The sequence below is a fragment of the Micropterus dolomieu genome, linkage group LG09 (genome assembly GCF_021292245.1).
Source record: "Micropterus dolomieu isolate WLL.071019.BEF.003 ecotype Adirondacks linkage group LG09, ASM2129224v1, whole genome shotgun sequence".
In the NCBI taxonomy this organism is placed as follows: domain Eukaryota; kingdom Metazoa; phylum Chordata; class Actinopteri; order Centrarchiformes; family Centrarchidae; genus Micropterus; species Micropterus dolomieu.
In genome coordinates, this window is record NC_060158.1 from 10,178,934 (window position 1) to 10,204,996 (window position 26,063).

Here is a 26,063-nt window from a genome sequence, read left to right on the forward strand (position 1 = left end):
GGCATGGAGGAGATATCTTGCATGTTTCTGTTTCATTAGTTTTAAAGCACAAAGATTATTGGTGATAAGGTCCTGCTTGAAAACAGAAAAAACAGGCTTTAGGCTAGAGTGACTACTACCCATGGCAGTGTGCAAATTTAACCAGCGCCGTTGAAAAAACCTGTTCAGAGTTGGCTGTTCACTCTCTCTGGTGAGTACATTTAATTTTAAGACTGTTGTTCGCTAGACTAAATTGTCAGCCCTGTTAAAAAGCTGATTCAGATCTGGTGAGGTTGTTTTTGGTTCCTTTGGCCCTGTTACCTGGAAGAAACTGTTTGATGACCAAATCTATCACAACTGTGTTCATGTGCAAAAGTAAAATGAAAACTTTATTGATAGTCTCTGGTTATTTGCTGTGTGGGTGCTTTTGTTGCTTTTTTTGAAAAGTATAAATTTGACTTTGTACTGTTACGTGCTGCTGTATGCATTTTAAAGTATTTTCAGTTTAACTGTAATGAAATGTACTGAAAATAAAATGATTATAGGAATATTTAGGCCTATGTGCTTTGTCATGGTGATTTTCCACCAGGGCACGCGCAATTGTACCACACGCACACCCACGGGCACGCACGCACACACACACACACACACACACACACACACACACACGCAAACAAAGACAGAGAGACGTTCACTTCCAAACTGCCTTCTCGGCAAAACTGATAAAACTTGCCCTTCCCTCGTATTCTAGAAAGCGCTGAGCCTACAATTCCCAGGATCCTTTGAGGCGCGGCACCAGCTGTGCGCTCCGGCTTGCCCGCAGCAAAGTGATGATAACACGCCAAACAAGGTACAATGAGAGAGCGTTGAGTTTTACATTTCGCCTGCTCCCTTGCGAGTGATGCCCAAATCTGTGGAGTAGCACAATGGCTGTCGAAGGTAAGGTGCTTCACGCTGTGTTGTCCACGATGGCATTTCCGTTTTTGTCTCCTTTTTCAGACAATAGTTGTAGTTATCATGTTGATAGGAGCTGTACGGTGTGAATGGCTCAACCCAGACACAGTCGGGTCAACTATGAAAGCCTGTGATTGGGTGATGTTGCAGCCTCTGCTCTCTCCGCATCACGTACACTGTCCTGGTCATCTTCTACTATTACACTGTACAATTTAAGTGATAGACCGCTGTCTATTCACTGTCGCGGTCACACACACACACACACCCCATAAAGACTTGCGCGCAGCCGCTTTCTGTATAAAAATTGTTACCATCTGTGTGTGCGCTCTGTGATTGGAGACAACAGTGGTTAACAGGTCTGCGACCGAGGAGCCGCCAGTTCTTTTGCATTATCATCTCCGGTGTGCCGTGCCCTCTGTGTTCTCATTAGGAAACCGGAGCCCCGCAGTGCTGAGATTGATATATCGGGGACTCTTTTCTGTGAGAATAATTTAGCCTCTATTCCCGGGCTGTTCTGTGGCGCAACAGAGCGCCGTGTCCGCGCCTCAGCCTGACCAGTCTGGTTGAGGCTGCTCATCTGGCAGCAGGTGGTGTGACATGTTGACCGGGGAAGTCACCCGCTTCTCCCCGTGATTGTCAAATAACAGTGAGTTAAGGTGCTCGCTCCGGACGTTAGAGGTGACAGAAAAGTGACAGCGACAGTCAGTCACTCGGAATGCTTGGCCAATCTCCTCACCTTATCGGAGGCATCTTGTGGATCCAGAATCCAATGAGAGGTATGTTGGGGAATGGGGTTTGTGGGTGTCACATGCATGCAGTGGTACTAGATGTCTACCTTAGAGGATTTTCCAGTCCAGTCCATTGTGTATTTGCTCATGCAGGTATGCTTAGAATGGGCACTCCTACAGATCAGGTTATTCTTCTCTGACAGTCATTACAGGACATTTTAAAAAACATTGTCCACATGACATGCTGTTGCGAACTGTCTTTCTTATTCCTTTTCTAAGATTTATAAAAGTGGACTTTTTATGGTGGACTGTGTCATGTTATGTTTGCCAGGATGCACTGACATTGATGGCACAGAATAAACAACAGGAAGCACTGAGTGCAGAATAGTTATTATTGTTCTGCAGCATGACTGCTCATATTTTCCCATGTGAAGGACCCGAAAATAGACACATGTGAAACAGCAAACTCCTGTTTTCGAAAATTGAATCAGGATTTTAGTGCAACATTTGTACTGTGGATTGGGACAAATCAGACCCTCTGATCACAGCAGTCATTCTTCTCTCACCAGGCTAACTCACAGTGAACTAAAATAGGAAATATCTTACTTGACGACCACTTAAAAGCATTGCAAGCTCTCATGGAGATCTCTAGCCTGCACTTTAACAACTGCTCTGTTTGTGCAAAATGTCTTGTACAAGTTGTGCCCTTCTTTCTCAGATGTTGTTGCTCATTTATGGTGCTAAGGCTGACCTACAGGTGTAAAGATATTGCCATCTCTTTCAAAGCTTGAAATATGTCTCTAATTATATACAGTCAGCTCAGCAGCAGCTATAACACTTGCCATCCTTCCAGCATATCACCCTGTAAAGTTTCATTTATGCATCTCTTGAGATTCGTCTTTCAAAGCAGTAAAGAGGAAGACGGGTGCTGAAGCTGCCTGCAGATGCACAGAAATGAATCGTTTATCCAATTTAATCTATTTCTTGTCTTTTCTTATACAGGCTAACAGATGAATATTTTAACTATAATGATACCACTTTTTGTCTAACAATTTCATATTCATATCTTACAGAATTATCTCCTCTCACTATTATTATTACTGTAAGATACCAGAGATAGTTTTATGCCCTTATGCCATTTTAGCAGTTGAATACAAGCTTAAGCTTAAAATGTAGTTTCTTTTGTCACTGATGCAGAAATGCAAACGCAAAGCGGGAAATACATTATCAATACAATTTGTGACTTGAGCAGTTCAAGCAGTTATAGGACAACTCAAAGCATTCAATCATGATCCACTGGCTTGTGTCACTAAGAGATATGAGTTGAGTCAAGTCCCAGTCTCATGAAGCTACTATAACTAATATGTCTGCCGGAATTTGGAAGGTCAGTTCAGATTTCGCAAGAGCAGCCAAAGCATCATATACAGCCGTATACTGTGGCTGAAATATAATACTTTGAAATACTTTCTCCCTGAAGACCATGATGATAGTGCACTTCTCTTTTCAGAGAGTGAAAAGTAGAATTATACTCAAGTAGAATTCAGTGGTAGAAAGTATATTACCTAAATACAATTTGAGGTACTTGTATTTGAGTGTTTCTATTTCCTGCTACTTTATACTCCACTACATTTCAGAGAGAAAACTACTCGTTACTTTTTAGATTTTACAAATAAAACGTACAATGAGCTAATAAAATACACAACATTAGCATGTTTATGGCATGTGACCCTTCACATGTCAGAAGCTTATGAGTTAGCAGCTTCACAAAATAAACATATACCCTCTAACTTCTCAAATGGTTTAATTTAAAGGTGGACTAAGTGACAAAAACCATGATATAGAGTGAGCAACAACAAAGCAAGTAGTGTAATTAACGCAAGCTAAGTTGTGTGTTCACAAATAGTCTTTACAATTACTGCTGCAAAGCTAACATGCAGAAAAGGTGAGACAGTCCCGACTAGCTAACATTACAACAACATCTTGTCTTGCTCAATGTCTGTGTGCGAGAAATTTAAAGCTACCTGACACTAGAATTGGTTACCCCACCTTTAAATAACAACTAACATTTCACAAAAAATCAAAAATTCAGTCCAAAGTCCAGAACTTGTAGCATCGTCGCAGAACTTTTTTTTTTCTTCCTTTGTACCCCATTAATCAGGTCATAACGCCTCAGATTTATCATGTGACCCTGAACCCCAGGTCAAGATCAACTGGGCTACACTTCTTATATAAAATTGTTCAAACTAGTTGTACTTCCACCTCCTGCAGCCACAACAAAACACTACTTATGGATGGATGCAATAGCATTAACAAATGTCATTTAAATAATATTTCAATCACAAGGGGCAATTTTTCATTTAAACAAGTATTTTGCCTTTTGACACTTTACGTTCATTTTTCTGCTAATGGTTCTGTACTTTTACATAACTAGGATTTTGACAGACTTTTAGTTGCAATAGAGTATCTTTAATTTGTTGTATTGCTACTTTTACTTAATTAAAGGTTGTGAATACTTCTTCCCAAACCAACTTTTAACATATAAATGTATAATTTAGCTGTTGTTCTGAAGTCAAAGTGAAATTAGTAAGGATTTTCATCATAAAATCATATTATTTGGTTAAAGCTTCTCAAATGGCAGGTTATTATTATAAATTGAATACCCGAGGGGTTTAGCTCAAAAAAAGCTATACTTTTCATTACATTTTATATAGATTAAATGGAGAAACAACAGATTGATTGTAAATTAAATTAACTGCTACTTATGGATTGTTTTACATAGTGGATACTGAACTCCATTTCTAAATTTGCTACAGTTAGCTAAAAAAAGTCCTGCATCTAATTAAAACTGGTTTTGTTTATTTCCCTGTGGTAAAAGCAAAGCTTCTACCTGTGGATTCACTTTCAATTTAGGATGTGATGTTTGAGAGTCACAGTAACTCTGCAGTGTCACTGTTTACTGTTCCAGTGCTCTACCAACCCCTCTAAGACAGATAATAAAGGTCAAGTATTTAATAATATATAACGCATGAGAAGACAATAAGCTCTTTGAGAAACTAGCAGTTTGGAGAGTGCCTCTCCCCATTTGAGCGTTACTTAAAGGCACTTTCACTGAGCTGTTTGGCAAATTCAGTCTGTGCAAGGCAACAATGATCTGTACTGATAATACTTAAATCTAGCAAATGGTTTGATGTGCACTCCAGCGAAAGGTTTAAGCAGGTTCTATGAATGGAGTTAAAATGTATAACAGCTGCTGTGACCTATTCTGTTGTTTAGGTATGAGGACATGTTTGAAAAATGTGTGGCTTTCCCTGACACAAGTATTTCACCTGCAAGGGGTATAAGACAGGAGAATGGAGTCCTGAGGATAGTTGTCTCATGAGCATGTTGGAACATGCATTGGCAACAAATCTGATGCCATCTTTAAGACAGATTACATCATCACTTAGTAAAGGTATGTTGCTTGGTCAAACTCCTTAATAATACAGTAGTTGTGTACATGTATTTGTGCTCATGCTTGGAAGATGCAACTATTTACAGATTCAAAGTCAACTACATGGAGTATACTTCACAAAGGCTCCTGCTGACGAAGCTTTAAATCATCCTGCCTCAAGTGCTCAGCATAGTCATACGTCATAATCTCAAGTGCTGCTGCCTCATAACAGCTGATATGACTTGATGACTGGTGTTATATTTAGCCCTAACCATATTGACTAAAGGCTGGGTTATACTAGAAAAGAACCGGTTTGTATGAAGTCAAAAGTGTTAATAGCTGATCTGAACGGTCACACTCGCCGCCAATCATGGCTGAGTAGGGACACATTTTCCCACAGTCCCTCCTGGAAGGCATTCATAGTGTTGTATACGTAAAAAGTGACAGAGATAGTTGTGTAAACAAAAGAAAAAAAAAAGGTTGCCTCAAATGAGTATAAAATGTTGTGCAGTGTCTCGATATCTGATAAACCTTCAAACAGGACTTTCATATTGTATAGATCATACTGTATATTTCTTATCAGCACTTGTAGCAACACATCCACACTCACATATGTTTTTAATAACACAGTGCTTTTAGGATCACATGGTCCATGGTGGAATCAAACTAGTAAAGTCGTGTTTGTATGTTATGCATCTTAACCGCCCTGACACCAGCACTCAGTGTTATTTTCAGTCTGAACATTGTTTCATTAATTCTTATGTCATGTTAGACAAGCTATAAAAAGGTTTCTCAAAAGCATGAGACAGAAGCATGTGTATGTGCATGTAGATTCATACGCACACACATAGAACCCGGACCTCATGTCCAGCCACAGCAGTGTTTACCCCCGTGGCAGAGGTTGTTCATTTCACTCCTTCTCTCTTGCCTCTGTGCGTCAAGCCTCCTTGATCTGTCCTGCCCTGCTCTCCCCGCTTGTGCACCCATTCAGAAAACTCATTTCAAATACATCCCCAGGATCAAGCCCAGGAATAGAATTAGTCCAATAAACATGTGTATATGAGTGGGTGGAATAGGATTACATCTTAGTCAAGTTAATAAGGAGTTACTACCGTGAAGGAGCATCTACCCAGCCTTACTCAGCAGGAATGGGATTAAGATGGCAGAAGATGTAGGGAATGCCATTGGAGAGCAGTGTTGTGTAATCATCCCTTGGGTGGACCTACAGCCATCTTTGATGCACCACAGTAAAGTGCTGCTGTGTGAAATTTTCAAATGAGAGATAAGCAGAAAATAAAAATAGAAAGTAATAGTGTGAACTGAGTTGCCCTTTAGCGATGACAGTCACATATCAGACTTGCTTGTATCTTCTACCTTGTACCTGGTGAGAGTCTGTCTACCACATGTCTGGGGTTTAGTCATTACAATCCTGTTGGTTCTGTCTCTGGCCCGCATCACTGTGTCTGACTGTCAACTTGAGAGAAAAGATGCCAAGGGATGGTAAAGCCAATAGAGTCTTGTGCTCTGTTGGATGAACCTGACAGACTCTTTGTTTTTTTTGTTTTTAGTTTGTTTTCACTTAGTTTAACCAGAATATTTGAGAATGGACTCACTTGCACAAGTTAAAATACCAAGGAAGTTGAAACCAAGGCAACAAATCATAACCATAAAGCAGAAGGCATAATAAATGTTGAGTGTATAATGTGAGTTTAGCTTTTGTCAGTTCTGTGTTATCTATGTTTGCCATGGTACTATTCAAATAAGTAGACCTGGCAGTACCAATAACAATAACGGTGGCTCTGTTCTATTCAAGTGTCCCAGTCGAAGCAGCTGAATGTCATTTTTAAAGTAAGGTTTTAGCTTTTCATATATGAATATATACTGGTTTCCCATGTCTTCTATGAAAACAAGATGGATCATCATCTCAAGTGGTTTATCCTACTTAATAAATGTCTTAGTGTTTGACTATGGGCATTTTTCACTATTTTTCGACATTTTATAGACCAAACGATGAGTTGCTTGATTGAGACTTTAGCACTTTGAGATCTTTTGATGAAAAGTGCGTTATAAATGAAATGTATTATTATTATTATTATTATTATTATTAAACGATGAGTTGCTTGATTGAGAAAGTAATCGTTATATTAATTATTAGAAGTAAGGTGTCATTAAATAAAGTGTTTTTAGGTATAAAGAAAATTGGCTTGACTGAGGGTATTGCTAGGCAGTAGGTTTAATTTCCCCCAAAGGAATAGAGCTATGCTTATTTACTATCTTTGAGAGTTAGATGACAAGACAATTTCTGTCCATTAAATAAGAAGCTACAGCTAGCAGCAAGTCAGCTTAGCTTAGCACCATACATTTACATTTATTCATTTAGCTGACACTTTTATCCAAAGCGACTTACAACTGCTATATATGTCAGAGGTCGCACGCCTCTGTAACAACCAGGGGTTAAGTATCTTGCTCATGGACACATTGGTGGATGTGTCACAGGGGGATTGAACCCGGATCTCTCACACCAAAGGCATGTGTTATCATTTGGCTGTAAGAAAGCATAGTTCCCAAAATGGTCATTCCAAAAAGATTCCTCATTCTTCAATGGAGAACAATAGTGGTACTTACGGTACATACTGTGTACCATAACTTACACAAGGGCCAGTCCAGTAAGTTTGACATAATTGGTACTGGTTCTGGTTAACCTTTTGTAATTTAGAGCAGAACTACATTCTCAAGCTTTTAAAAAATGTTAACTTAAAAAACCACAGCCCAGAATGAGTAGAGCTCATCGGAGAAGATAAAGTCAATTTAAAAGCGGCAGTGTTGGGAATTGTTTCCCATTTCCATATTCATGTCACACCTGCAATAAGACTTCTCACTCATCATGTTAAAGTGTCACCTGTAGCCTCGGGATGCTTTGTGCTTTGGCTCAATCAAGTTGAATTGTAAGCCACTTGTCATTTGCACACTTGCTCATACTGAGGCAGAGTCACGGTGATGAGAGAGGAGCAAGGTACAGATTTTCCACATTTAGATCTGATGAATATGCAGATGTGAAGGTTAAATGGTGAGAGGAGTTTAGAGTTGTGTTGTCTTTGCTTCATGTAAATTCTCTGCAGCATCTGACCTCTAGTTGGGACTTTTTTTAATGCACTGCAACATTAACCTGGCTGACAGCCTGGGTCCTTGTCTGTGTCACCAAATAGGACAGAACAAAATCTACTGTACACATTATAGCGTTATCGACCTTCATGAAGATTCAGGCAGATAAACTCAGGGGAAGAGATAAATTTCACTCCAGTCATTCATCCACCATTTCGCCATTGTAAAGCACTTCCAGCCTTTTGTGCACTTCTCATCTCTCTCACAAACGACGACCTTTGTGCTTTTAGTGAATATTCTGCATCATTTGGCACCCTGTTGTGTGTTTCAGTGCAGAAAGTTGGCGCTGTGTCAGCTCCAGTCCCCAATGACCATGAAGTTCTCAGGCCTCTGTTCTGCTGACTGATTGAAGCTGCAGATCTGAGAGAGTTTGTGTGTCACTGAGTGAGCACAGATGGAGGGCGTCAATGTTAGGTGAAAACGATCATTATGTGGTATTGTGTAGCAGCTCCGCAGAGTTTATTCTTTTGACATCTTTTATGGTGGAACACATATAGTGTCTAATTTTAAACCAGAGAAAGGTATGTAGATTGGCCCTATGAGGAAAGGTATGTATATGCTCTATAAGAGGGTGTACAGTTGTGATTCAAGGCCATTCAAGCAGGACATCTACTACCATGTCTTATGTCATGTTGGGATGCAGCAGTCTGATATCAAGTGTCAGAATCTGATGCACTTACAGCAGTGCTGCTCATGGTATGGAAACAGCTGGATGTCTGTAATTACTGTAAAATGTAGACCAAAAACATTTATTGTAGTTGTACTGTTGTTGCAGTGCGTCTGTTTTGAGGGGTTCATTACAGCGCAAATTAATCTGGGGCTTCAAGAAAAACAGTGTGAAGGGGTATGATGAACTCAAAACAGCTTTGATAAAATCTGTTCCATATTATGTTTGTTTTAATAATTTGAAGTACAATGTGGGTGCAGTGATCACTATAGTGTCTTCATATTATTCATGCATTGAGTATAAAATCTGTGATACTTAAACACAGAGGAACTAACGCTGGCTCAGTAAAACCAAAATGCATGACTAGGAGGCAAATAGTTATAACTTATAAGCAGAGTTTACTGTGTCGAAGGGTCAAAACCAAAACAGGGCTCCGCAGCAGACTGGCAGTCAGCACAGGGAACGATAACAAAAAGGGCAAGGCAGACAGGCAAAAAGTCCACAAAGACACGCAAAAGGTCATAACAAGCCCAGCTGGCAGGAACAAGATGACTGGACTGCTATCGCTGAGCGTAATAGACGATCTGGCAGGGAAAGGAGCAGCTAAGTTTACTTTGAATATTACCCGTAGAGACCATGTACAATTATTTTTTTTATAATAATATACCATATTTATTTTTTTAAGAAATATGTTGTTTTCATGTTTTATTGTAAAGAGGTTTGATATCACACGTACAGAAAACGCATATAGTATAAGTTCCTTTTCATCCACCTAGGATGTGACATTGTTTTATGTGAATGGAGGCCTAATATTAGCAGTGTTTAGCAGCTCTTTACAGCAGTCAATACTGTACCATTAACAACACTTTACTTAAGAATACTTTGAAAGGGGTTACGGGATGAGAAATTTAAATGAATATCCATGGGAACTGTTGAGGTCGGAAGTCCCATCTCAGCAGATTGCATCCCCTCGTGGCCCAGCGACTTGGTAGACTTGACTTTACAGTATGACGATGAAGAACACATCATGACAGAAGTCTACAAGGCTTCAGTATGAAAGTCTGGAGGGTGTGGAGTTGGATTCGGCCATACTGTACTGGGAATTAGTAGAGGTGTTTTGGGGCAGGCACGTAGGTGGATGTGGAGGTCAAAAGAACTGCCCATCACCGTGACATGGGATATTGTTTTATCCTTCCACAAAAACCATAAATGTGACATCTAGCTAGAAAAGAACATGAAGAATATTTGTGTAACGCAAGTGTGAAAAGAAGTCTGTAGTTGCATTTAAAGTTGGTAATGCAAACTTTGCAGCATACTGTCTTACTGTGACCCTGAGAAATCCTTAATTTTCCACTTCATCTGCAGTAGCTCCCGTTGTTAGCTCACCAAAAAGAGGACGTTTGTGTCTCTTATCAAACATTTATAGATGTTACTCAGCTAAAAATTAAGACAGATCTATTTTTATCGTCCTTTTACTGTCTTCTTTTGAAGCAGAGCACGTTAACAGCTTTATGCCTGTGCTACATGCTTCACGGCGAGCCGAAGAGAACAGCAGATATATTTAGCTGAGATGTGTTTGTGCTGTAAAGTGGGTCATTTCACTCTGTCGTCTTCTTTCTGGCTGCGTCTCTCTGACTCATTTTGTCTGTCTTTGTCATTCTCACATTCTATCCCTCCCTACAACTTTCCTTCCCATCCTCTCTCACTTCATCTCTCTCTTTTGCCTTTTCTTTTTTTTCCCCATTATCCTCCTTCGCTCTCCGCAGCTGAGAAATGTTCAAAGCTGAGCACATCTGCGCCTGCCTGACACAGGACCAACCAATCATAGCTGATCTAGCCGCGGGGTTGGAGAGGGCAGTCTGCGGAGTTTGAGCACAGTTAACTTTTGATAGGATGTCAGGGTGAATTAAGAGCCCCACTGAAAGTCTGGCTAGCTGGATAACTTGTTACATGACTTCCCTTTGATAGTTAGATATGCAGTCAGTCCTCATTGTCTCAACAGCACCTGCTGTTTTATTGTATTTCTCTAATTGTGCCGTTTTTTCCTAAAACTCTATTCTCAGTCAGTTTATACTAGTAACATTCTTGCGTGGGCTTTGAATGTGTAAATGAATGAACGCCAGTAAGCCTAAAAGGACAAGAATTCCTCCGGACGTCGTGTCTTGTTATTAATGGATCATTACATATATATTACGCTTACACAACAGTCTTCAATTTAACCCTTGTAGGACCAACCTGCTAAGCTTGCAACCAAGATAAAGCTAACATTTACAGAAAATACTGAAAATGAGTGTAAGCTCATTAATTGGCATTTCACTTAGGGCTGTTTGAACTTTTAGTCTACTAATGAAGTGTGAAGTGGCAACAAATTCATTAAAATGTATACTTTAACAGACTTGACCCTCTGAATGCTGTGTTCAGTGAACGTTAGCTGTGCCTTCTTGAGTCAGATTGCAGAGCCGGCTCATGAATTTTAATGTTGCAAGAAAAGTCATAAACGATAAGGTCTATTTATGACTCATGGATATGTCAGGGTAACAGATTGATGCCCTACTTATTTCAGTGCAGAAACACCTAAACATGTGCAGCTTGAAGTGGAATACGTTGTTTCCACTTAAATACCCATGTGCTCTTGTTCCTCTGAAAGCAGGAGCATTCTGTCTGACACTTAAAATCGTCAATAAGTTAACTGTAGATTGTTGTTTAATTCTGCTGTTTGTGTCTGCTGCTTCTCTTAAGCTCAAGGACTTTTCTCCTCTTAAAGACTTTTGTTGAGGTGCCATTGAACAGCACAGTTAACTCCATATTTCTCCAATGAAGTGGCCCAATAGTCAATACAAGACCATTTAAATGGTCACTTTAAACAGTCCCTCCAGGATTTCGTGGGCCTTTGTTGTGATTGTTGCGGCCTAAATTGCCTGAATTTTGCGGCAGCTTTTCTAAAAAATTGCGATGAAAGTTAAATTTTTGATAAAATTGTGGGAATAAGTGAAAACAAGGTAGATGTAATATTTTTTACTTTAGAATTATAGCAGAATCATTAAATAGTTCCTCCAGGATTTTGCAGGCCTGACACTAACATTAACTGTGCATATTTAAACTAACTTACCTTGATTTTTTTCAACACTATTTATGTGACCCTTTACTGGTTTAGATAACATAATAAGCAAGTGACCGGAGGGCAGTGTGTTACAGTGGTTTGTCTCGACTGACGTCCTCCATGCATTTCTGCCATTCTCCGTGTATGTTTGGCACTGGCAATGTGTTTGTGAGTAGACCTATTATGTTCAACCACAATAAAGTTTACCCCCACTTTGATAAAGAAGAAGATTTGGATACGGTTTTTCACAGTCCTTTGCTATTATTTTTGTAAGCAAATGTGAGACGTTGGTATCGCACATGTCTGCTGCTAATTGTAAACAAGGAAGACAGCTGGCTGATGTATAACAACTTTTTGCGGGAAACAGCGACGATAGGTCAGATTTGCAGAAAAGTTGCGGTGAGTGGTCAAAATTGCAAGTCACTCTGAATTCACGGGGATTTGTTGAAGTTGTTTTAATAATTGGGATTGCGACACTGCAAAATCCTGGAGGGACTGTTTAAATAACCGCATCAATGCAGTAATGAAACTGTACCAAAAAGTACCTGGATCTGCTCAAAAAATCATGTATCTCCAATTGGCATTTGTCCTTATTATTGTTTAGAATGAGGCGTGGATTTTTTGAGGAATGAAAGATGTTTTTATACACAATCTTCCTATAAAAAAGTGGAAAGTTTGAAACCTTTTAAATTAGTAATTATCTGCTCTTAATAGTCATCTCAGATAGCCATCAATAGTCATCAAGAGTGCACTTTTTAGTAAATTAATCATTAGATTCAAACTAAGATCCCATGTTCTAAAGAGTTTTAAAAAGAATAATGAGAAAAAGAGATCATCTATAGACATTTCATCTTCCTCCTGAATTGAATGTCACTGAGCAGCAAGCTCTTCCTACAGGCTCCCGTTCAAAACATCCTACGCTGCAGGCGATGTGCTTCTCTCCCAGTTTCTTTCTACCCTTCAAAGCTGTTCTAATTAGGAATTTAGTAAGTGTGTAACAAGGATCGGACTCTTGTCTTCTGTCCCCCACTGATGGAGGTACTCTTTCCAAGGTCCTCAGGGTAGACAACTGAGCAGACACACTGTCCTCACACATTCACACACTCTTTTCACATGTTTCCTAAGTTGGAGAGCAGAGGATGTCCTCATTTGACACCCCATGTAGATTTGCTAGGTCTGCTCACTTTCCCAGGGCAGACTGGGTGAGAATCAGCAATGCATGCACTGTTAGGAAGCCATTTTAGCAGTTTGTGTGTGCATCTTTGCTTGTGTACAAATGCATGTAAATGCATGAGTGTGTGAGTTGAGGAGAAAGACAATGACAGATGGAGGAAACTGACTAGCTCTGTTAAAAATATGTACCAGTCCACACATTCATTCCTAAACTGCTAAGTTATTTTCAGTGTTGGACTGATTTCTGATCCAGCTCCAAGCCACTGTTAACATATAAAAAGAGTAACAGCTCCACGAATGACTGAAATGTCGTTTTGCTGCGATGCTGCCAGTTTTGGTGCCAGACCACCTCTTCAAATTCCCAAGAGCGTCTGTTGGCACAGTTGGTTTGGTTTGGAAATTAATGCACCCACGTCCTTCCTCTCCTGTGTACATGTCTATTAGTGGATCGTGATTAGCTTCACCGTTTTGTTAAATGTGCGGGAAGCAGGCAAAAGAACAAAGGTCTCATAGCTGCAGTGCAGAGTTGGTACAATCTCCACAGTCATCTGGCCTGGCTTACCCTGGCCTCTGTCTCCAGGTTTTGTTTCTGGGTCATACAGTTGATTCTCTTCGCAAACAATTCATTCTGCTCCACTTTGAGAGTCAGCCAAAGAGAAAGAGATCACTATAAGCCTGAGCGCCCACACAGAGCAAACTTCACTTTTGATTATGGACCCACTACTGGTTTCACTTTGAACCAGCTCGGGCTGTGAAACACAGGCTCCGAAGTTTGCACAGAAAAACAGCATTTGGCTTCTCCCATCAAAAACATGCATTTTGTTTCAACTGGGTTTCTGCCATAGTTGCAATTTTATGGGGAAATAGGGAGACAAGTCAGCCCAAATGTTCGCATATAAATAATTTCCCTCCCTATATTATCCCATTAAGTGTTCTGTTACAATAATTCACTTGGCCATTCAGTGAGCTGACTCACTGAAACCGTGCAGTATAGCTAACATTTTCAAAGTAACAGAGCAAACGTAAATGTCAGGCTGCAACTGAGTTACACTAATGATATAGTGAGCAAGAAGTCTGCAGCTCCTAATGTAATCATATTAGACCATAAACCATTTAATGACTTAAATGTGAAGCAATGATATCCGACTATCAACATTTTCAAGCATTTGATCTGATGTATGTTCAAACAGTAATAAGTGATTTGCTTGCTGTTATGTGGTCAGTGGTAGAAAGTAACAATTCTGAGGTACTTTATTTGAGTATTTCCATTTTATGTTATACAGTATATCTACTATTGTAAATATTGTACTTTTTACCTCATTATTTAACATCTACATTTACATTTCACCTTTTCAAAATCTTCAGAAATAATTGTTGCAGATTGCAGTTTGCCAAAACTTACCTGAGGAAGCCAAAATACTTCTGGGAGAATTTTCTGTGAACAGATGAGACTAAAATAGAGCTTTTTGGTGAAGCACATCATTCTTCTGTTTTCAGATAATGAAATGAGGCCTTCAAAGATCTCTACAGTCAGACATGGTGGAGGTTCACTGTGTTCCAATGTTTTGGGTCTCTGTCAGAGGTCATGGGTCTCACAGCAGGACAATGACCCATAGCATACTTCAAAAAGCACCCATGGTTTAACACAAATTACTGGACAGTTCTGAAGTGGCGAGCAATGAGTCCAGATCTAAATTCCATAAAGCACCTGTGGAGATATCTTAAAACAACAGCTGGGAGAAGGAACCCATCAAATCTCAAAGACCTTGATCAGTTGGCAAAAGAAGAGTGGCCCAAACTTCCAGTACAGAGGTGTAAGAAACTCAGGGATGGTTACAGGAGGTGATTGATTTCAGTTAATTTTCCAAAGGGTGTGCTTAAAAAATATTAAGTTGAGTGTGCCAATAATTTTGTCCAGTCCATTTTTGGAGTTCTGTGTTGAATGTCTGAGATTTGGCTTTTCTCTATTTTGTTTTGTGTTGTTCCAATGCAAACAAAAGAAATAAACATGGGAATACAAAAATATTTGTAATTGCAGTAGTAGTGCATTATGTAGCCGACATGCAGGGGTGCCCATATCTTTGGCCATGAGTGTATATTTCACAAAAAAAGCAACGATCCGGGAAAACAGAAAATGTGAAAACAGATATTCAGAATTTAGTTTTCTTCTTCTCTCTCTTGAATACTTTTTCCATCACTCTCTGTGGTTTATTTTACCTCTAGAGTATCTAGACCTGAAAGGATTAGTAATCAATTAGTAAACTGACAGACATTAATTTGCAACTATTTTAATTAACATTAGAGGAATTTTCTGAGAAATTCTCTGGTTTTGGCTCCTCCAGTGTGAGGATTTGCTAGTTTTCCCCGTTTAATATCACTGTAAACTGAAAATCTTTGGGTTTTGGACTGTTGATCATCTGGTCCAGAAGAATCCCAGTGTAATATTACGAGATGAAAAAGATTAAAGAAAAATAATTAAGCAGTATATCCTGATTCTGTGCTCCTCAACACACAGACATACACGGTGTTCTTGTCGGCTCGTATTTTTCAAATGCAGCTCTTTGTTGTGGCTCCATGTACAGCAATAAAGAGAGACAGACTTCTGTAAGACTAATCAAATTCTTTATTAATCTTCCTCTCAATAATAGAAACGCATTTGGCCATGCTGGCTAACCCTATTCTCACATGTCCACGTGTGCTCCATTAATTTTCTCCCCTCAGTTCCCCCTGTTTTACTGAATCTCACTGAGAGAGAAAAATGGAGAAAGGAGGCAGACATCCTCCCTCATCTATCTCTCTTCCCTCACGATGCTTGTACAGCGCATGTCAGGAGAGAGGGAAGAATGTAATGGTGCTATTTATAGTAACCGTTGCCTTTTAAAGAGAAAAAAAAGCATTTCTCCATCTCCTAGCCCCCTATACACCTACCCATCCTCCCTTTTAAAGACTAGAGAGAAATGCAACTGTCCTCCCTCTGTGCGCTGTGTGCCTCCACTTTTCTTAACCCCTGTCGTCATCATCTTGTCACCCATCTATGCCTCTATACTTTTAGTCTGCTTGTACCATTGTTTAGATGCTTTTAGCAGTGGATGTATAATTCATTTCTCCTCCAGTCATTGCACACCGGTCGTGAATTGAGTCGAGGCGAGGGGGGAGAGGGGAAAGCTGGGAGAAGAGGAGAAAGGAATAAAGAGGCAGTGAGAGGGAGCAATGCTTCGTGCTACGCATCTCAAGTTGGCTTTGTTTGAAACATGGCCTACTCGTGTATATTCTCTATGTTTACCTCGGGTTCTTATCAGGGATCAAAACAGGTCTACAGCTGTGCAGTAATTATTATTACAGTATATTATTATTGATATTACTTCATAATCATGTTCTGTGATCCATCCATCCACAATTAAAACTGTTAGTCATGTTATCAATGTTATTTTGCTAAATACTCTCTTGACTTTTTGTACACTGGTAGGAGAAGTATTCAGATCTTTTACTCAAGTAAGAGTTGTGTATTAAAGTTTTATTTAAGTAGAAGTACCGCGGTATTAAACATTTACTTAATTTATTAAAGTAAAAGTATATTGATTAAAATATACTATGATATTAGTATATATCACATTATTAGATTGTTAATTCTGATGCATCACTGCATAAGTAACATTTTACATGGTGGTCGAGGTGAAGCTAGTTTTACAGTAACCACTTAATGTGCAGTTAAGAAGTTTAGTTCAGTTCTCCTCTAATAATGAGTCATAAGATAAAACTGAGGGGTCATGAGATGATCGGTGTTTTAGGAAAGAATAACCAGTTTCTGCTACACTTTATTCATTCCATTACTTGTCTTTTATTTATTGTATTTAGCTGTTCTTGTAAATTATTTGAGCCTCAAACTGAATTTAAGTGAAACAATCTGAGAAGTTCAGTTGGAAATCTTTCTTTGGTGGAACTGCTTCGCACTCACAGACATCTGAGACGTGACCCAATCAGACACTGCTTTTTTTGTAAAGGGTCACCAGAAAGATTGGAAACCACTGGTTTAATCTTTAAAAATCAATTGTGTTTTATAATATAAAATTTTATTGTCTTAACACTAACACTACAACCAGTTCCCTCACTGTGGTTGTAGTTCAGTTCAGTGTGCTTTATTGCCAAAGGAGTTTGCAACAAAACCAAAAAATATGCGCAATGAATCATATCAAAACCATTCAATTTAGCAGTTATAAATTACAAAAAAACTAAAATAACAAATACAGATACAATGTAAACTACAAATAAAAGTGAAAAAGATGTAATCTGCCATGCAGCGAGTTACTCGCTGTCCCTCAGGGTGTGACACAGGGAAACATACTTGGCAGCAAGCTTTGCTCTAAGTCCTTCTGCTAGTATTATTCTTAATTTATTGTTATCTTCAAGTTCTTTAATAGCCGGTATTAATAGATGGAATTTCTCATAATATTGCTCTTATATGCTTCTATATTTACCACATTTCAGGAGAAAATCTCCTGGAGGTCTCCACCTCGCCTGTCATACAGTGCTCACAGACTCTATATTCTCTTGGTAACCAGGACTTTTTATGTCTCCCTTTTTCTATTGCAAGGGTGTGGTCAATGAGTATGTACTTGGTAACAAGCTGCTCTGCTCGATATCTCTGACAGTGAGGAGATATTCAGCCATTTCATAATCTCTGTTTAGGGCCAGATAACATTCTAGTTTGTGTTGGTTTTTTGTCTCTTCCTCCCAATGTTCCAAATAATTATTTTTGCTTTGAGTGATCATTTGGTTTACTCTAATTTGTGTTTGTAAAGCAGTGCTGGCTTCAGAAAGGAGTGTGTGTGACATGTTGCAGGATTTGTTAGTCTCAGGACTTAAGGGGCTGGCATAAGGGGCTCTTTTCCGGGTTCTGCTCTTGGGTTTTAAGAGCCTTGAATTGGAGGGAGTCTCGGGGACCTGATCTTAGAAAGATTAGGGCTGTTTTTTGGGTATCTATTATCAGTGGAGATTGCCCTAATTCTGCCCTACACATGTTTGTATGAGATTTTCTTTGAATGCATGTTTCTCTCTCTTTCTATCTGTCTCTATATCTGTCTATCTGTGTATGTTTGTTTGTTTATGTTTTCTTTTTTTAGGCATTCTGACAGTGTGCGACTTGCAATAAATTCATTCCCACACCTCCAATTTGAGTCATCCAACAGAAACCTGTACAGGGTTCAGTGCTCTCTGACAGTATACTGTAAAAAAACAAATTGTGTCCCCAGAATAATCAATGAAAATGTAGAAGAAGTGATTTCTTTTAAATTGAGCCTGAAACAATTTCAATATAATTCTGAGAGGAGGCTGAGATTAAAGGTCAGGGGGGAAGAATGTCTCTCGGGGAGGTTTGCATTGGATAAATGTGGTTTGCAGTGCATTTGTTCACTGAATCAGATTGAGTTTCTACTTTGTTTCTGACAGCATCGTCATCCTCAGAGGAGGATGACAGGAGCATACAATAGCTTTCACACTCCTGCTCCTGTTTTATGAAATGACAGCACAGATGTTGGTGCTGTCTTTTCCCAAACATTCTGAACCGTGTCAGAGCTGTTGTAATTGCTTGGCGACAGTGGCCTGACATAAGTCCCTAATTGGCTGTTTTCCTGGGCTTGCTGGGCACTGCCAGCATACAGATTTCTTTTTTTGCTTGGTCGATAAATGGCTGTCATCGTTTTAAATCCCCACCAACACCAATTTGTCCATTGGTGATACCAGGGACATTTAAACATTAATTGATTTTTTTTAAATTTATATTTGGCTTTTATACGATTCATTGCCTAAAGTGTTTTGTTATAGACTATAAATGTATGTGCTTTACTTCTATTCTGTTTTCAAGTCCGTTCTCGCTCTCTTTAGACCATTAAGCAACGCAGAATGTGCAGCCTTTGAAAAATGTTGCTCTGACCTTTAATCCTCAGCTGCAGCAGAAGCCGAAGCAGCCTTCAGGTGTGATGAAAGGGGTCTTTGGCTCCCATTCCACATAAATGAACCGCCTGTGTTTTTAGAACAAGTGGGCAGATTGCATGATGACAAATGGCCTATTTCAGTGACACCACACAATTCACTGCTAGCTGTCACTTCTGCGCCTGCATCACCGACTGATGAGACTAAAATATTGCCACAGCCTGACACTTCCTACAAAAACAAAAGCTAAAAATAATCACTTCATGGAGGAAATGGCAAAGTGGTACGATACAAGTTTATTAGAAGGGATTGAAGCATTCTGCTGATATGATTTTTGTCCTTCATCTCCTTAAAGCTCCAGTATAGTGTACAGCTTTACGTGGATAGGAATTGATTCAGTAAATTTAAGGCCTGTCTTTATTTTTAAGTCATCTGCCTAACATTTATACTTGACTGCAAATTTTTCATAACAAGTAAGCGTTATACTTGGATTTGCAGCTGTAAAAATGTTGATATCTCATCAAGGCCCACTTTATTTTCTGCATTTTCTTATTCTAACAAAACAAAACAGCAATCACTTTCACTGAATGGTTGGTTGCTTCTTTCTGGCTGAAGAAGAAACCTGCTGTTGTAGTGCTCAGTTATCAATCTTGGGTTACAGTGGTTATGCAAGTTAAACATCCACATCCAGTCAAAGTTAACATGCTCTATTTAATTTGTAGTTGTGTTTTCTGGATTTAAAGAGGTGGTATTATGCTCATTTTCAGGTTCAAAATCTTAATTAGGGGTTGTACCAGAACAGGTTTACATGGTTTAATTTTCAAAAAAACACCATATTTTTCTCATACTACACATTGCTGCAGCTCCTCTTTTCACCCTGTGTTGTACGCTCCGCTCTTGAGCTACAGAGTGATGCATCTTACTTGTATAAAATCTTTGTTGGGAGTTGCACGTGCGCAGTTCCCAGGTAAGGACTGCTAGCCAATCAGAAGCAGAGAAGGGCGGGTCGCAAGAAACAAGGTTGTGTGATCCAAATCAAAGCTGCTTCAGACTGCGACCGTAACCTAGCGGATGGTATAAGTTACTCACAAGTCCACAACATCATTGTTCCACATCTTACCATTAGGACGAAACGTTGAACTGTTGCCGGTGTTCTGACGACTTATGCTGCCTTGCCAAAAAAAGCTACCATAGCGCAAATCGATAGACTCGACTCTACTCGTCCCTGCTCCGTTTTCCATTGCAGATAGAACCCAGAGATAGTACGTAGCTTGTCGTCATAGCGACACCACACACAACTGCCGTGACGTAATGTTCGATGCGACACTTCCAGCTGTGTTTTCCTCTGCCGTTGTTGCTGCAGCGGTCTGTGTGATGGCGGGAGCAGAGGCCTCTGTGAGCGGGCGGCTGGCCGGCCTCACACGCTCCTCCCACGGGTTGGCGCAGGCTTCCCCCACAGCCACTTGTGGAGCTCCTCAACTCCGAAAATATTCAAGCACATTTTTGTTCCGCCATCACTTCTAAAACTGTCAATATTCGGAATCTACACAGCTGATTTCTCACTTCAAAACTTCCCAGAAGTGGATTTAGTGATGAAATTCCGTACGAAAAGTGTAAAATATAAAACTTTCTGTTGCTGGCCTGTCTGGTGCAGCAATGATGATGCAGTGAATAGAGAATATTCTCTCTGTCATGTTTTCACGTTACATTTTAGTATCCCTCAGCTGCCTTGGAACCTGGAGGGAGGTGAGGTGATACGAAAAAAAGTACCTGGAAGCAGGTACAGGTGCAACATTTCTACAATGGAATCCCAAACAAAGGCGAGTCGAGCCAAAGGGCCTCCGCTCAGACTAGCTTGGTTTGAGGCCGTGCCTGACCCCCGTAAGCTGCTTGGCAAGCTTTATGACGCGTTTTCATTGTGACGTCACAAGTAAAGGAAGTGAAGGGCTGGACTATAAACGAGCTGTTTTCAAGCGGTTCAGAGCAGAGCTTTCTGTGGGAGATGGGAACTCCCTTTGGGCTGGACTTTGGGCTTTTTCACTTTGCAAACCTGTTACATGCACATAAAAGATATATAACTCCACAAATGAGAGGGGGAAAGCATAATACCACCTCTTGAATATATATATGCATGTCTGTTGTGAAGTCAAGATGGGTGTGGAAGTGCAGTACTGCATGCTAATTCTGGGTTTATAAATTTAATGTAATAATAAATGAGTTCTCAGGACACATCTTGTATCTTTATTAATATTTGATGGTTTCATTTGATGGTTAAATACATTGTACTTGTATACTGTCTGCAAAAACAGGATATTTTAAAGACTGTATGTTAGTGTGACCCATAATGTATTATTATCTGCTGCCATCTAGTGGAATCTTTGTGGTATAGCATTCAGTGTGGGAAGACTTGAGTTGATTCAACATGCTCACAGATTAGACCTAGTAACATGAAATTACAAGTAGTTAGAAATCACCTTAGATAAGAGATCATTATAAAAACAATTTGGGATACTATTAAGCAAATCATAAATCTATTTTGGAAGCACTGCAAATAATTTATTTGCAAGCATTTATACAGAAAAGTACAACTTCAATACATTCAAGTAATTGCAACCTAAGTGATTAGAGTTAAAATACATCTAAGTTCTAATTTAGATCTACTTACAGAAAAACATACTTGAATGTACTTTTTTAACCTTACCCATCATTTTTCTTGCCTTCTTGCACATGCAGCTGTTCACTGCAACCTGAGCCAGAATGGCATCGACCACCAGATGTGCCCGGAAGACGTCACGTCACAGCTGGAGGAAGAGGAGGAGTCAGTGGACGCGGGGTCTGTGCTGCTGGACGACGATAGCCCGAGCTACCAGGACATCAGCCCCCCCATGTACCAGCGCCATGCGCCGCCACACCGCTCTGTCTCGGAGTCTGAGCTGTCACGGGTAAGAGTTGGTCCGAAAGCACCATTAAATGAAAGTTTAATCCAGAAAGCATGGAAATCAACTTCACGCCAATGCAGTCAACTCTCATTACAAGTAGTTTAACATCTTTAGATTCCGTCCTTGACTTTGGAAAGTCATGACTGTCTAAGGTATTTAAATTTTATTATAGCATCTTTCAAATTGTAGAAAAATGTGATTATCCTAATGAATGTGTCTTGTGACCACTTGGGGGCAGCAAAGACCGAAATGTTCAAATTCCTCACACACAGGAAAAGATTACATGAAAAAATAAAGTCAGCAATTAATTGTTACTAAGTTTGTGTACTCAAGTACAATTTTTAAATTCAACAAGATACCCGCCCACAGAGAATGCTTATGTGGTTTTTGTACGACACCCTGCTTGTTGACAATGCATTGCCACATGCATAGCATTCGGCACCTGAAATAATAAACCAAAAGGGTAAGACATTGAAGTACTTTTTGACCTTACTTTCAAGGTTCAATCAAATACAGATAGCAGTTGAAACATGACATGATTTTCTGAATTTCAGTAAATTGTGTCGTTCTGATATATGAGTTAAATATGTATGATTTTAAAGCATTCATTTCAATTAGTTGTCTATTTTGGCCACTTGGGGGGCACAGAACAAGCAACAAATTGGGTTCTGGCCATCCGACAAATGTAAGTCTAATATTCAGTCAGTTTTTAGCTCTGTTTTGGTCTTCAACAAACTCCTGATGGAAATATCTGGCTCTTTAAATGCCAGCGTATGCTAGGTAGCATTCAAGGAGTTTATCAGTATTTAAGTGAATCAATATATAAGTGGTGAGACTGAACTGAAACAGTGAAGTTGCTTCTTCTTCAGTACAAACAAAGACTTTAACTGAGAATAAACAAGGACAGACAAGCTGTTGTTCCATTCTGAGTTTCAACTCTTCCTGTTTCTGATAATAGATCAAATGATCCTTCATCAGCAATGCAGAATAAATTCCTTACTTCCTTATCCAGAAATAGACTATGGTTGGGACAGTAGGACACACACACAGACACACATACACACTCTCATATTCTCTTTTCTCTGTAAAATCTGTGGTAATCAGCTGTCAATCAAAACAAGTGGAAGAACTTTGAGTCAGACACAGTCCTGTGTAAACCCTGGATGAGCTTTTGAAATACCAGCCAGCCAGCCAGGCCTGGGTTCAATTAGTGCAAACACACACATACAACACTCACTCACACACTCACACACACACACACACACACACACACACACACACACACACACACACTGTAATGTCTTGTTTCTGTAAGTTAATATGTCGTGATTCTGATGCACAGTATCTGTAACATGCTATCTGTGCAGTGTGGTGGTTTGTGGGCACCATCATGTAATTTTATATCCTGGCATCATTCTGTTTGAAGCATCAGCTAAGTCTGAATTGCATTAGAGACCTGGAGGACGCTCTGTATTAGCTAAAACAATTTAACTGACTGAGCTTTCAGTCTCGGTGTTGTGTCTCTGGATTGCAGTTAAGAATAAATCAAGTGCATAAAGATTATAATTACATAGAATGGCAATCTATTCTTATCATGCAACACAGCCACGGGCCAGATATTATTTATTAATGTTTATAGGGTAGCTTAATTAAGAGCTAGATGGGAGGTTTGCACCATTGGATATATTAACCTTACTGTTAACAATTAAAGTCAATAGCGGTAGAGTGTCTACAGCTTCATGGGGGCCTGGTATAATTTTGACATGGATTTAAATCAGACACACACCAGCTCTTGTGATGCACACTAGCTACCTTATATAAGGCTAGTGCTAACCCTATTACATTTGATTGAATACATTTACAGTATGTAGATCGATGTTCCCCAGAGTTCAAGTTGAACTCTTTGGCAATGATCTAAAAACACTTTTAAGCAGTATAAATAAACTACAGTCTAAAAGTGCCAATATTTTGGCATGTTTTGTATTAGCAACTGAAAAGGTTGTAGTATAATAAAAAAGTGTTGTATGATGGCGCTGATGAAGGCACAAGCTGAAACACGTTTGTCTTTATACTGAAAGTGTTGCTTTTGAATTCCTCCGACCTTTTCCTGTCTCCTTGCGCGTTCGAAATAGGTGCAGAATCATGAACAATCGGTAACCAAAACATAAGTAACCTAGATATCCAGCCTTCAAAAAGACATTTGATGCCAGCTTTCAGTTCTTGAAAGCTTTTGACACTCATTCATACGGACACATTTTAGTCAAGACCAAAGAAGCATTCAGGTTTGATACCCTGCCCTATTCATAATGCACAGTGTTTGGTTTCGGCTTACTGGTGGGAAACCCAACATCTTGTCAGGACTGTTGACTATGATGTACTCAAAAATATGCTGAGGATTGTTTTGTTATAGGAAAATCAAAGACATTAAAGCTCATCCATCTGGTTTTCATGTAGAGCATAAGTACTTAATGATCCCTAAGTTAGCTCTGGAAAAAAAATGTGAAGACGTAATAAATCCAGACCTTAGAACTGTACGTACCTGTAGAAAAGTGAAGTATAGGTCGTTTCAGTTAATCACATCAGCAGAATTAATTTTTAAATATTAGATTAAAGCAGAATCCTGCGCCTGGCTTGATTTGTAATCGAGCCAAGGCTGAGCCGTATATTGAGCATGAGGCACAAAACAGCCATTTAGACTTGGTGGATGGCTGTAACATCCATAGCAAATCAGCTCATCTCAGTCATAATGAATATCAAGCTCAAGGTGAATATACTGTATCTTGTTTAGTGTTAACAATAACTGCAAAGCTCTATGGACCCTGCCGAATCCTAAGTTCTGGGACTGTGAAGCGGTCTTGCGTGCTTTCTTTGATGTTTCTAAGTAAAGTTGGCACTGCCTGTAAACAGGGGCTCCTTCTGAAGGCTTATTAATCTATCCAGCATAGCGTGTTATTCTCTGTCAGCATGTTATTCTCTGTCAGCAGTCCACAGCTCTCTGGACACATACACACATGTGCGCACGCACATACCCACCTACATATCTTGGTTCCATCCCCATTCCTATATGTAACATATTAATTAATACAGGGAATTTTCATCTCCTGCCAGCTCTGGCCAAGAGAAATAGAGCGAAGCAGAGAGAAAGGAAAGCGAGAGAGAGCATGCCAGAGCTGTTAATTAGCAGTGCAGTGGAGATAGGGCAGGCGATGCAGGGCTCCGTGTCTCAAACTGCCATTCACTCCGTCAACATGACACTAATGGCAGTGCCCTCCTCGCAGCGCTTTTCTGTCTCATAAAGTGGTTGCTGTGTTTATTTGTGACACTAGAGGGTAGTATGTAGCAGCGCATCTCACTGTAAGAAAGTTCAATATAGATAGGGAAAGGATCACAGTCTAGTGCAACCTTGCACTTTCTCTATTATTCTTGACAATTGATAAGATAAACGGGAGGAAAAAGTAAACAGAGTCAGAATTTAATTTCTGTGTAGTACTTTAAATGTACCTACTGAAACGTCAGAGCAAAATGTGTGAAGCACACAGATATACTGTATGGTAACATTTAATTTTAACCCCTACATTTAGCATTTATAAGCAATATATGAACATTTAATTAAGGATTTATAACACACAATAATGTAATTGTGAGCAGATAGAAGGTATTTTTTCGTTTTTATTGATGTAGTTTAAACAACTTAAACTAACCCTGTGAGGTATCCATAACCAGAGACTGATATAAAGACAGATAATGAATAACAATTTAACAGTTAAGTAAAATATGTCTTCATAGGAAAAGTATGTATTATAACTGTTGAAAATACTGTACATGAATAAACAACCTTCTCCCCTCCCAGCTTATATTTAAGATAGTCTTCCTATAGGTAGAGGTTTTAAGAACTTAGCAATATTGCTTTAGGCAAAAATGTCCATTAGAGATATGATATATAAAACTGCTCAAAAGTTCAGTTTCTCCCTTTTTTAATGAAAATAAAATATGAAATGAATAA

General features: G+C 39.4%; 1 protein-coding gene across 5 annotated transcripts in view; it reads left to right on the top strand.

Moving 5' to 3' along the window:
• The first annotated feature begins 766 nt into the window (after positions 1–766).
• The window catches only part of samd12 (sterile alpha motif domain containing 12), a 103,632-nt gene continuing 78,335 nt past the window's right edge, over positions 767–26,063 (top strand). The window contains exons 1-2 of one of the 5 annotated variants that reach the window (XM_046059424.1): positions 767–918; positions 21,855–22,063. In XM_046059424.1, coding sequence (XP_045915380.1) covers positions 906–918; positions 21,855–22,063 — 222 coding nt within the window. In that variant the 5' untranslated portion in view covers positions 767–905. Of the gene's footprint in view, positions 919–1,266; positions 1,710–21,854; positions 22,064–26,063 lie in introns of those variants that run through there. The other 4 variants (XM_046059423.1, XM_046059425.1, XM_046059427.1 and 1 more) reach the window with 4 other exon arrangements.